The sequence below is a fragment of the Aotus nancymaae genome, unplaced genomic scaffold (assembly GCF_030222135.1).
Source record: "Aotus nancymaae isolate 86718 unplaced genomic scaffold, 86718_ANA_hifiasm-v0.15.2.pri h1tg000020l, whole genome shotgun sequence".
In the NCBI taxonomy this organism is placed as follows: Eukaryota; Metazoa; Chordata; class Mammalia; order Primates; family Aotidae; genus Aotus; species Aotus nancymaae.
The window spans coordinates 13,884,141-13,896,860 of record NW_026988432.1 but is presented as its reverse complement, the minus strand read 5'-3'; the positions used below and the strand labels follow the sequence as shown (position 1 = coordinate 13,896,860).

Sequence of the window (12,720 nt, the reverse complement as noted above, 5' to 3'; positions counted from 1 at the left end):
CCTACAGAACCCTTGAGGATTTTGACATCTGTGCCTTAGTTTTTTCTTCCAGCTTGTCCCTGGACTGAATGTACACACTGGATACCATCTACTATCTAGCCTTTTAACCAGCTCAGCTCTCCATTTTCTTGGACACCCCTGGACATTGTTACCTTCTGAAAATTCTGAGTTCTTTACCTTCAATCGCAGCCTTTGCAGACTCCATACTCCCATTAAACATGCTTAATAACACCTTGTCTTCCAGTGTAATGATGTCTGTAATCTTACCATCCACCAAACCTTCTTAGTTGTCCTTGTATTCAGTTGTAAAGGTTCATCATGCTCTCCAGTTACAAGAGTTTGGGGGTGAGAACCTGATGTGTTGATGTCCATGGTCCTGAAACAATCTCTGAAAGATTGTGAAGAGGGTCATGCCACCTCTTTACTATGCAGTGTCCAGGAGAGTCTTCATGGTCTACTATTTCAACTGCATTCTCATTAACACTAAATTCTAACCCATCACATCTGCATTCATAATTCGCAAACTAACTATTGATTTTCTCTATTTTGCTCTTGGACTTCCAATTATGACTATAGAAAAATCACATAACCTTGCTACTAGCTCCCCTACAAATATTGAATTTCTGGCCACAGCAGGTTGTCTGGCCTTTCTAAGTCTCTTTAGAAACCTGGATTATTGTTATGCCTATCCTTTAAGTGTAGGAATTTCCCAAGGGATCTTCCCAATGTTTTTCCTTCTTTTCCTTTGGACTCTCTGTCTGGAAGTCACATCAAAGGTTTTAGCTGCCATATAGATGTCAGAGACCCCCAAATAAGCATCTATATCATCAACCACTTCTTTTATATACAGACTTAAATATTCAACTACGTTTTCCAAATGAGTGTTCGATGGGCATTTCACTTTCAGTGTATTCAAAACCAAACTTATTATTTCCTCTTTCCCCTTCATTCGTACACCTCCTGCTGAATTGTCTGTCTCTTAATGACATCATCATCAGACAGCAGAGCCTAAAGTGCCCCCACCACTCCCTGCAAGGTTATTAGATATTTGCTATTCTCAGAATATGTCCTGGACACTAAGTCCATGGGTTTTTGCTCATACTGTTCTCTCTTTCCTGGGATGCTTCTCATCTTCATTTTCCCAATGCAGATCAAATGCTAGCTTATTTGTGAGGCTCTCTTAACACTACCACTTCTAATTATTTCTTCCTGAAAACTTCCATTTGCTTGCCTTTCTGTCCTATCATTTGTTTCACTTTACACTACGTCATTTCATTAATTCAATAACATTTATTAAGACCCAAGTATCTTAACAGACACTATAATATACAAGGAGAGAGAAATAGGAATAAGTCTTGGCTTTTGGCCTGAAGGAGTTTATATCTCCTAGTATCTAGAATATAGCCTTATAATTGTGGGTACTCATGTATCGAATTTGAGTTAGCTTTTTAAAAAATCTTGAAAAAACAGTAAAAGTTGTTTAGGTAGCTGGAGGACTACCACGAATAAAACCTTTTTGAGATTGGCAGTTGTGACATCAAATCTATGTGGAAAAAAATCACTTTTCAATTTAGCATGAGGATGACTTGTGGAAAGGCAGTGCTTTCCTCTAATTATTATTATTATTTTTATTTTTAGGGAGATGGGTCTGGCTATGTTGCTCAGGTCGGTCATCCCCTAATTACCTAAAAAGAATCACTCCATAGTTTTATAGGACACCCAAGTTTTGGAGAAGAGAATGACTTCTGTTCCAGATGGGCCACTTTGTTTTATTTTCAAGGCTTTTGGTGGGAAAGGTGGTCATTTAAAATTTATTTTATATTATGCCTTTAGAGAGAAGATATGGCTAGTGGTTCACTTAGGGAAAATGATGGGAGAAATACTTCAGATAAAGCTTTCAAATAAAAATTTACAGCTAGAATATTCAGTGGTAACAGTAGAGAGGATTGAAACATATTTGGGTCATATGATGGTTTGGTAGCCTCACGAAGTGTCTTCTTATACTCGTTTATTTTAATTGAGTCAAGGAACCTACGAAAAGGATGCATGAGTAACGATGGATGCAGTGGGTGAATAAGGAAACACAAGAGTCTCTGTTATTCAACTGGTCCCAAGAATAAGCATCTGCCACAGGAACTGAGTAGATGTAAAGCTCTAGAAGATGCAGGGACAATTAGCATCCCTGCTAGGTGCCTGGTGGCAAAGTATAGTAAGAGTGAGGAAGGGCTCTTCTTCTCACTTCTTCATGGCACCAAGTGATGATGCCGACCCTATGGCTTGGCATCTATGAGGGCACCGGGAAATAATATTCTTGGTGGGGACACTGGTGCTCTCTGAAGACTGAGAACATTGATGAGGGTCCAGAGCAGGAGAAGAGAAGCACAGAAAGCCCATGTGGTGGCTGCAGCTGATGAGCAAATCTGTTTCCTTGGGATCGCTTAAACTTCTTAGCAAGCTTCTGCCCTTGGTGAGGACAAGAGACAGTAAAATGCAGGTTATTACAATTCATGTTTCATCATCTGTAGGCGTGAAGTGGCAAGGCCAATGGAAATTGGGATTATCATTGTATAGCAAGGGAGAAGAATTAATGTAACACGCCAGTCCCCGTGACTATTTCCTTCTCAGACTTATATTATTTTGGGATTGGTTAATTATAAATCAACTGTTGCAAATAGTAGTGGGAGGGATGTCTGAGTTAACCTGAAGAAGGAAACAATGGTGAGTAGATCTTTAATTATGAATGACTCTTGTTAATTCCAAGAAGATTATCCAGTATGTGTGTTGCTTGGGTCCCTTGCCTTTTACCTATTGACCATTTTACCACTTGAAAGTACTTTATCTCCTCAGTCGGTAAGAAATAGAAAGGATGTGGAATTAAAAATATTTCAGTTCACTCTAGTCCGTGAACACTGAAATTAGAATATGGAGAACAGGGAATTCATTTGTAGGCTTATTTTTTTCAAATTAACAACAACCTTCTCCTTCAGAAAGTTCACCACAACTGCTAAATCAAACTTAAGTTTCAGGGATTATCTGCAACTTTATTTTTCTCTATGATTATACCACTCATAAACAATCATGGAGGTGAGCAATAACTACTCTATTTGATTTTGGATAAGTTAACAGGGCTCCCTTCTTCTTGGGAAAGAGGCAAAACTGCACAAAATTGAGAGGCAAGGTATCATAATTCCAATAGCTTTTTACAATAGAGGACCCAGTCGCTTGGATAAATGTTGGCTGTAGTTTCGAAAACACTCAGGCAGAAGGACCAGGCTTGCAGTCACTTCCGTGGATAGTAGGTGAAGGTAGGTGCAAATACAGCTCGAACTTGTGATGCTAGAGCCAGAAACTGAAATGTGTTTTTGCCCCTGTGTGGCATGTTCTGATGGCAAAGGTGAAAGCAACCAACTGGGCCGATCTACCTTTCCCTACACCTGGCCACTTTTCAAGGTGCAAACCCACTTCAACAAATGCTAGCCTGTATTATAGGAGGAAGGATCTGGGTGGTGCAGATGTGGCTTTCCACTGCCAGATCAGAAGGGTGGAGGAGAGGCTGGCAGGATGACAAGAATGAGTGAACACACCAAGTTTCAGCTCCTATCTGAAGCTGCTCAGTTCTGGTAAGCATTTAGAGAATCCAGGTGCAATAACTAACACAGCAAGTGTATCTCTGGAAAATTCCAAGCCAGAGAAAACTGGGAAAAAGAAGGAAAGGATGGAAAGCAGTACAAAGAGAGCCAGCCAAAAAAGTTAAGAGGTCCAGATGAACATCTGAGATTGGAGAATGATAAAAAACATTGTGTGAGATTCTATTTTAGGTCATTATGCCAGGCAAATTTACACAGGATAGGGTTGAAAGAAATCAGGCTATAAGATGAGTGGCCCTGTAATCCTAGCACTTTGGTGGCCAAAGTGGGCAGATCACAAGGTCAGGAGATCAAGACCATCCTGGCTAACATGGTGAAACCCCATCTTTAACAAAAATACAAAAAAATTAGCCAGGCATGGTGGCATGCATCTGTAGTACCAGCTACTCGGGAGGCTGAGGCGGGAGAATTGCTTGAACCCAGGAGGTGGAGATTGCAGTGAGCCAAGATCGAGTCATTGCACTCCAGTCTGGGTGACAGAGAGAGACTCTATCTCAAAAAAAAAAAAAAAAAAAAAAAGCGGCAAATTGCAATAAAATCGCACACTAAACTCGCCAAGTCACTATTGTCACTGTTATCTTGCCTTAGCTGATTTGATGTCTATTTAGTCTACTGGTCCATTTCTCACAGAAGGGTATGTTTTGACCCAGGCTGACAAATACTATTGATTCCGAAATTTGTTTTTATGGTTACATTAAAACCATTGTCATTATAAAAAACAGAGATGGAAATATTGCCTCCCTAAATCTGATTCACATACAAACTGAAAGAACCACATAACAACCACCTTAGTCAGATACTATTTTGAAATCTGGTTCAAAAGCTAAATGCTTACAAGATTCTTGAGAGACAGTGCTGTGCTCTGAGTCACAGGGAAGCCATCCCAGAAGCCAGGTCTACACATCAATAAGCAGCTGCCTGTGCAGGGTACAGGCTGCACCTATGGACAGGCTTTACAACTGAATTATGAGGATTTTAGAACAGATTTTTGTCTAGAAACGCTGACTTTGGTTCATTAGGTAGTGGTGAACAGGCTGCCTTCGAAGCTCTCCATCACCTTCCTAAGTGCATGGGGGAAAACAGCTAGGGCTGAACAGTCTTGAGAAGTGTGGAAACATTTTCTTTGTGAGTGAGAACTGATCAACTAGAGAAAGGAGATCAGAATCCCATCACTGCTTCTGGGTGTCAGATGCTAGCTTGAGTACATTGTTGATTTGCATATCCAGTTATCGACTTGCATTATTGCTCTTCTGTTGTAGGTGAGAGGTAAGTTCACTAATGAATCTCAAGGAAGATGTAAATGACCAATGGCCATACTCAGAGGCCTGAAATCTCTCCAGGTCGCACACTTGGAGGGATGCTTTTCTGGTGAGGCAGCTTGTATCACCACACAGAAATGTGCTTGGGCTTGGATTCTGCTGGAGAGAACAATGTGACCCTTGGTCTCTTCCTTGGGCCGTGTCAGTCAGTCTTGGTCTTATTTTGCATCCTATTCTTTACCTCATTGACACCTGTGTATCCTTGGCTTGGGGGTCCCAGCCCATTGTCCATCAAAACCTGCTATCAGGAATAGATCAATTATCAGTTATACACAATGTGCCATGACCCTATCTCAGAGGCATTTGGTCATTTGGTTTCTTTATGTTTTTTTCTTTGTTATTGTTGAGTTTAAAAATAATGAAATACAATGTGGCTACATAAAGGTGCATTCAATAGATGCATGCAAGTTAATAGTAGAACATCAAAAGAGCCTCTAAAACCTCCCTCCCCATTCTTTTACCAACAAAACCTCCCCTCCCACTAGAGGTAACTAAAGCAGTTATATCCTTGGCTCCGTCTATCCACCCATATAAGCATCCTTAAAAATACAATTTTGTCTGGTTTGATCTTTCCATGAAGGGCATATTACTCTGTGTATTCTTTCATGTCTGATTTATTTGCCCTCTAAACCTTACTTCTATCAGTGGCGTGGGAGATGATGGTTACTGCCATGGCGATTTCAGACAGCCTTAAGAAGATGAGGGCATAGTGTTGTGGTCAGAAACCTTCTGGTGTGCCTTAAGATAGTGAGAATCGAACGACCACGTCCTGGTGTGAAGCACAGTTTATTTTTGGATATGCTAGATAAACCAATATCTTGTGAGAAACTCTGGTAGACAAAGGGAAGAAATAAGTCCCAGTGGGCGTCTAACCAGGACTGCGGGCTTTAAATCATTACAATGATGACAATTTTATCCACAGTTGATCTATAAAGTGTACTATGATATACTTTTCGCTTTGTTTCCTCTGGAGTTAAGAATTACCAAATTTGCTCATTTTTTTGGATATTATCTGGTTTCTAAGTTCCTACCACTTATGTATTTCTTTTCTGATAGGGGTAGATATCCCTTCCCACGTGTTCAATGTATTCTAATGCATCTCTCTCTCTCTGATAGCATGTTCACCTTAGGAAGCTTCAGTCAGCATACTCAGTTTTAGCATTAATCATTCAATGAAAATAAAGGCAGTATGGGCAAACACTTGTGGGAGGGTCAGCTCACCTACCTTCCTTAAATACAGTGTTCCCCAAATATAGCATAAATATCATGGTGGTGATTATACACATACACACACACACACGTGTGTGTATATATATGTAGTTTACTTATTGATAAGAATAAAAATGTGTGTGTGTATTAATGAAAATGTAAGTGATGTGAATTTTTATTTTGTGGATGAGAAAAGACCCACTCTATTCTATAGCCGCTTTGCTTTCTTCACCTCTCTGGGACTGCAGCGCTACTCCTCTATGACAGTTGAATTTATAGACGTCAAAATATGAGTTCTTCCAGGTGGGGCTTGGTCATGTTCATCAAATACCAAAATCCGAGTGGGGAGGAATCAAATAAACAACAAAATCAGTAATTGAATTTCCATATGTAAGAAGTGTCAGTTGTGCCTTAATGTAGGGATATCTACATTTACTACGTAAAAATACTGTGTGATATTAATATAAAATGAAATAACATTCATGCTAAAATTTGTTTCATTAAAAAATATGTATTTGACTTTTTTGAATTACAGCTGTAGCTAATACTCTACAGACTTCTTTTAATTTGCTTTATAAAGCACCTGAACATATTTCATTTTAATGACATTATTTAAAACTATCATGACCATTATAAAAACAAAGTAGGGAGTGTCTAAGTCAGAGGCTTTATATTTCAGAGTAATGCAAGGAACTCTTTCAGACTCACCCAACCAGCGGCCAACTTCCCCTATGAAGACAGTAAGGTAAATATTTCTAAGGTCCATAATTTAAAGTCTGGCCATATCCTTTGAAAAAAGACACACACATGCATGCGCACGCACGCACACACACACACACACACACACACAGAGAAATCTGGGTTACTTTGTGTCTGACACATTAAACTCATCAAACAACATCCAGATTGGATATTGGTCCTCTTGTCTGCTTCTCCACTTTACAGCCTGTCTATGACTGATTTAGGTGGTGTCATGGGAGAATGGCATGGGAATCGGATACCAGTTGAAAACTTTATGTTCCATCTTTGAACAGATAAGTAGGGATTATGTGCAAATCTAGATTCTACATTTCCTGTGTTCTTATTTAAGGCATTATAGGTTGAAATATACTAAATTATGAGATTAGAATTAAACTCTTTTAAGTGCATAATATACTAATTTGTTTAGAGGTTTATCAAAGTTGGAAACCATGTGTTAAAAGAAATGAAAGGATTTAAAAATATTTCTCCAGAGTAGCATCTGTATAGATACTACTGTATTTGACTGTATTTGACTTATTGATAAGAATAAAAATTAATCACATTGAAGTGATTGTTCATTTCTTTCCTACATGTATATATTAATTCAGTAAATATAAAGGTTTTTTTTTAAAAAATAATGTACCATGAACTATAATTAATTTTCTATGTACAGGCAAAAGTATCCTAAGACTAGGTAATATTTTTATCAAGCATTTAAGGTATATAATTTATCAATTAGATGTAATAAATTTAGATCCATAAAATAGTATGATAATTTCATGTTTTATTGAATATGTTTTGTGCCTGAATTTTCTCATGCTTCATTTAAAAATCACTTTTTGCTTCGTATTAGACTTTAAAAAGAAGCTTTAGTGAGAAAATATCTATTTTTATTGTGGTTTGACACAAATAGTATACTGACTAAAGGATGGAAGGGACAAAAAAGTTCTCAGATGAAAATAGACTATAAGAAATCAAATAGGCTTCAGACTGCCATGGACTTTTAGACCCTCAAGTCTGAAGTTTGGGATATGAAACCATCCATGAGCACTTGCTAATTTGTGTTAACTTTAAAATTATAAATTATAATTGTATGCTTGTATGTTAAGCTAAAATATTTATGCAAGAAACATAAGAATATGGTATATTTTTAGCAAAATGAAAAATTAGACTATAAAACGCCAAGTTCTTTTATGATTTGAAAGGAATTTTCCTGCATTTTCATGTCCAGACAATGAGAAACAGGTGGTGTCTGTCACACTGACTTCTTCTTTGGGTTGCTTTAAAATAATTTGTTTTCCTTGTCAACTTCCTTAGTTGTTTAACTGAGACTCAAGTCAATTGGTAGCTGTTGGTGGCTTGTGTGAACTTAGTTTATTTTTGTTGATGTTTTATTTATTTAAGTTGCTGTGAAAGTATTTATAAGTGAAAGGAAAAATCACAACTTTGGTCTCATGCTAATTTTTATTTATGTGTCACCTGATGAAAACTTTGGGGTTCAAAACAATCAGTTTAGCCTTAAATATAATTGTTTACTTGCCAATGAGGATCGGACTTTATATCAGATGAGGAGAAACAAATCTTACTTTCATTCCTGGAACTTAGAGTGCACTTGCATAGAGAAAGATAATACAAATAATTATGTGAAATGGAACATACTTTTTGATATTTATTTTAAGCATACATGAACATGTCTATACAGGAATGTTTAAGTATATACTATTTAGCATCACCTATCATTTTAAGAGTTATGACTTGAGAATTTATAATTATCTAGGAATGTCTTGGCTCATGCTTCTCTAAGTGATTTATTTTTCTAGTATGGTTTCTCTGCCATAAAATTTACCTAAGCTAAACATTTATGTACTCTGTATCCTGAATGAATGCATTCTTGTGTAGCTTCCCTTTTCTTCAATAAGATGATAGTTTTATCAATAGTTTACCATAGAAATAGGATGTCTGAAAGTTTAAAAAATGAAAATTTGTGATTGGAGCTTAGAAAGTAATTAAAGGATACCATTCAAAAATATAATTTTTTCCTCTAAAGGATAAAATAGTAAGATATAATTTGTAACACAAGAAGAAGAACTGGAACTTGAACAAAGAGAAATGTCCTTAAAGTATATTTTTTCATTGTGGGAAATTATAGCTTCTAACCCCCATTAGACAGTGAAAAAAGGTTTCTAAACAGGGTCATTTAAAAATCTTTCAGATCTTATTTTAAAAATTCTAGCTTACATTTTATCAGAACATTAAAATGCACCTAATCTTCTATTGAATATAATTTTTACTGTAAATACTTTGAAAGAATTAATATGACTTTGCTTTTGAAGTTTCTTTCCTAAGAGCAATTCATTTACCACTGTCTGGTTTTCAGCAACCAGCATGAAGTCTTGGAAATTCTTTAGGATGGAGAGAATCCAGTACACAATTTCCTTCTAAAATTAATGAAATTCTTATGAATACTAAATTAAATAGAAAAATCAACATAGATTTTGTTTTCTATTTAATTGTAAAATTGTTAATGTTAATCTTTTTTTTCATACTTTAGAAGCAATAATTATTTTTAGGTTTAAAATATGATTTGAGTCCCTTAAAAGTTTGAGGGCCTTTGGCACTGCCAATATCACTCATGGTATAAAGCTGCCCTTTCCCTGCCAACTCCCATCCTGTGTACCCGGCCCTGACTTTCACTGTTTCTTGTCTTCGTGGCTGCAAGGGGTTTCTCCTGTAGCTTTAATCACAACTACCACTGCTTTTTACCCTGGATTACTTGGATTAGACATAAAATCAACATACTTTTTTTCTGGGTAACTTTCTAAATAACGTAGGTTGTTCTTTCTTAAAGATATGTGGGGTATGAATGATTTTCTCACCTCATGTTCCTGGGGTGTAACTGAGAAATGTGACTTATAATAAATTGCATATAGCTAAATTTGACCCTGAAAAACAGCATCATGTAGGGTGTCATGCCTCAATGGTGTTCTTTGTGCTTGAAATCCAAAGTGCAGAGTATGGGTCCCTCAGGGACATTCTTACTGGAAATGTTTGCTGTCTTTTAGGACAGAACAGGCTATTAGCATTTTACAGAGAATAGTAAATGCAACATCTTCAATTTATTGAATGTTTGAATGTCTACTCTGGATCATGCATTGTACTAGAAAACCTTTTTTTTTTTTTTAATGTTTTTAACTCAAACTCCCATTTGGCAAAATAAAAATTTAAAAACTTATTTTAATTTCATTTGCAATTTTGAAAGGCATTAAGTATTTGCAACTGTGACAAAGCCAACACAACGGCAATTTTAGAATGCTCTTGTTTCAGATGGCATGGATCTCCCTCCTTGTGACCCCCTTCCCCACCCACAACATGCCAGCCCCCAGATGCCTTTGTGTACTCTTCTGATGAGGTGAAAGGTACAAGGAAGCATGATTTTCTGTTGAGAATTACTATGCTAGATCTTGTACATAGATCGTCTCACTTGAACAAGATAAAACTTAGAAATTTAGAGAAATTAAAGATTTGACCCAGGTCATACAACTATTAGCAACAGAGTTGAGACTTGAATGAAGTCTCCTAAGGATTTGTGACTCCTGACGCCTGCAACACCTGGCACCTGCCACACCATGAGATGTAACGTCATTGAATATTCATGAGGAATAATTTGGAGAATTCGGGTAAGTTCATTTAGTCTGAGACAACCCTAACTGTGGTTTTGAGATCAATTAGAGTTGTGGAGAAATTCTGCAACAACAACAAAAAATTACCCAAGTGGATCCCTGAAGAATTCCATGGTGGTGGCAGCCCTCTGTATTTCAGAAACAACATTATGAATTTGAAGATAATCTCCAATGTGTTACTGCACCCTGGGTTCTCCAGGAAGAAACAGGCCTGTGTGTTGAAAAGTCTTATACATGTTCATGATACATACTCTGATAATCACATTTTGCATTCCAAAAAAAATCAGAAAATGGTTTTAAACAAATTAATACACTTATAGGACAAAAGATGCTTATACTTAAAATTAGGACAGTTATGAAAAAAGATAGGATGTGTGATTGTTCTAAGAATGTTATAGAGGCCATATTGGAGAGAATGGGTTAAAAATCGTGTGTTCAACATCAAAAATTTAACATTGCATTGAATTACAGATGGTTTAGAAAGCAAAGCCTATATTGCCTCAAACATACTATCTAATATTATAATATTTACTTTTTCTCTATTTCAGTTCAGAAATCTGGGATGCTTTGAGAAACAGTGAGCCTCATGACTGTGTGTGCTTGAGTGTTGGAAACAGGCCACAGAGGATATAAATGTCCACTAATGAGAAGAGATAGTTTTAGGGTACTAGTGATAGGATACTGGGCCAAGGGAACTTTTCCCTTTTTGTTATAGTTATTTGATGATTACATCCAAGGCTGAAGAAATGAAGCATTAAATTATAAAAAAAAATAAATAATTTAAAATTATAATGTTCCTAGAAAATGTACCAGGAACTAATTTCATTTTCTCACTGTCCTCTAGGCTGCACTCCTTTTCACAATGGCCTCCCTTGCTGCAGCAAATGCCGAGTTTTGCTTCAACCTGTTCAGAGAGATAGATAACAATCAAGGAAATGGAAATGTGTTCTTTTCCTCTCTGAGCCTCTTCACTGCCCTGGCCCTGGTCCGCTTGGGCGCTCGAGGTGACTGTGTCTCTCAGATTGATAAGGTCAGTCTCAGCTTTTGCAGTTAATCATTGGGACAAATTGTTTTACCCATGAGAACATTTCATTGCAATGGTTCCCATGTTAATGGAGGTCATCATGAGGGCGCAGGTGTCACATCTTCACATTTCCATGGGCCCCTCTTGGGGTGTGAAGAAAGCACACAGCTCGCACCACTTGTTTTTGAGCCAGAAGGCAACAGAAATATTCCAAGCACTGCAGCTTTGATGTTTTCCCTTGGTGCAGTGGTTCTCAAAGTGTGTTTCCCAGACCAGGAGCATCAGCACCGCCTGGAGAACCTGTTAGAAATGCAAATGCTTGGGATCCACCCCAGAATTACTGAATCAGAAACTATGGGTGTGGGGCCCAGGACTCTGGTTCTAATGAGCTCTCCAGGTGCACGTGAAAGATTGAGAACCACTGTCTGAGTAGATATGGTTGAGACAGGAGAGTTAGAAGGAGATTCCAATGACGGCCTAGTTTAAGCACTGGTTACCTGTGCACAAATAACATCATAGTACATTCCAGATAATAGCAGCCTACCTGAATAGTCCTCGCATTGTCACCACCATCACCTTCACCACCACCTTCAGGGAGTGCTTATTTACACGCCCTTGTACACAGCTTTGGGCTGCACTTTACAGGGAAGTGGAATCGTCTGGGTTTTTCTTCCTTCTCAGAAAATTGCCATCGAAACTCTGTAGCTCAACAGCAGGTGAGACGCCAGGTCCAGGCTGAATGCAGAGGCCTTGATATCATCACTTTCTGCCCCCCGCCTCCCTGTGCCCACCCCTTGCCCCACTATTTCTCCCATTATTTTAGTTCAGAAGGGCTTGCCAGAGGAATCTGGTGCCTATTGAAACCTGTCATACCTCAGTTCATATGGAAAATCATTTGTGTAGATAATTTAAGCTGGAATAATTCCTTCCTTTATCTGGGTAGCTCAGTAAATATTCCTTGCTAGAGAACAATGACAGAGTCTTAGACCGCCATTTTTTTTCAAGCATTAGAGAGGTTTACAGCCTAGTACATAGGATACCTCACTTTGATGAGATGATAGTAACAACTATCTTCTGAGAACTTTATCAGTGTTCAGTAT

At 37.7% G+C, this 12,720-nt stretch overlaps 1 protein-coding gene across 2 annotated transcripts in view; it reads left to right on the top strand.

Annotated features, from left to right (window-relative positions):
• Positions 1 to 12,720, top strand: part of SERPINB7 (serpin family B member 7) — a 59,039-nt gene that overhangs the window by 19,940 nt on the left and 26,379 nt on the right. Inside the window, exons 1-2 of one of the 2 annotated variants that reach the window (XM_012465371.2) lie at positions 6,876 to 6,920; positions 11,441 to 11,626. In XM_012465371.2, the coding sequence (XP_012320794.2) occupies positions 11,459 to 11,626 (168 nt within the window). In that variant the 5' untranslated portion in view covers positions 6,876 to 6,920; positions 11,441 to 11,458. Of the gene's footprint in view, positions 1 to 6,875; positions 6,921 to 11,440; positions 11,627 to 12,720 lie in introns of those variants that run through there. The other variant, XM_012465370.2, reaches the window with a different exon arrangement.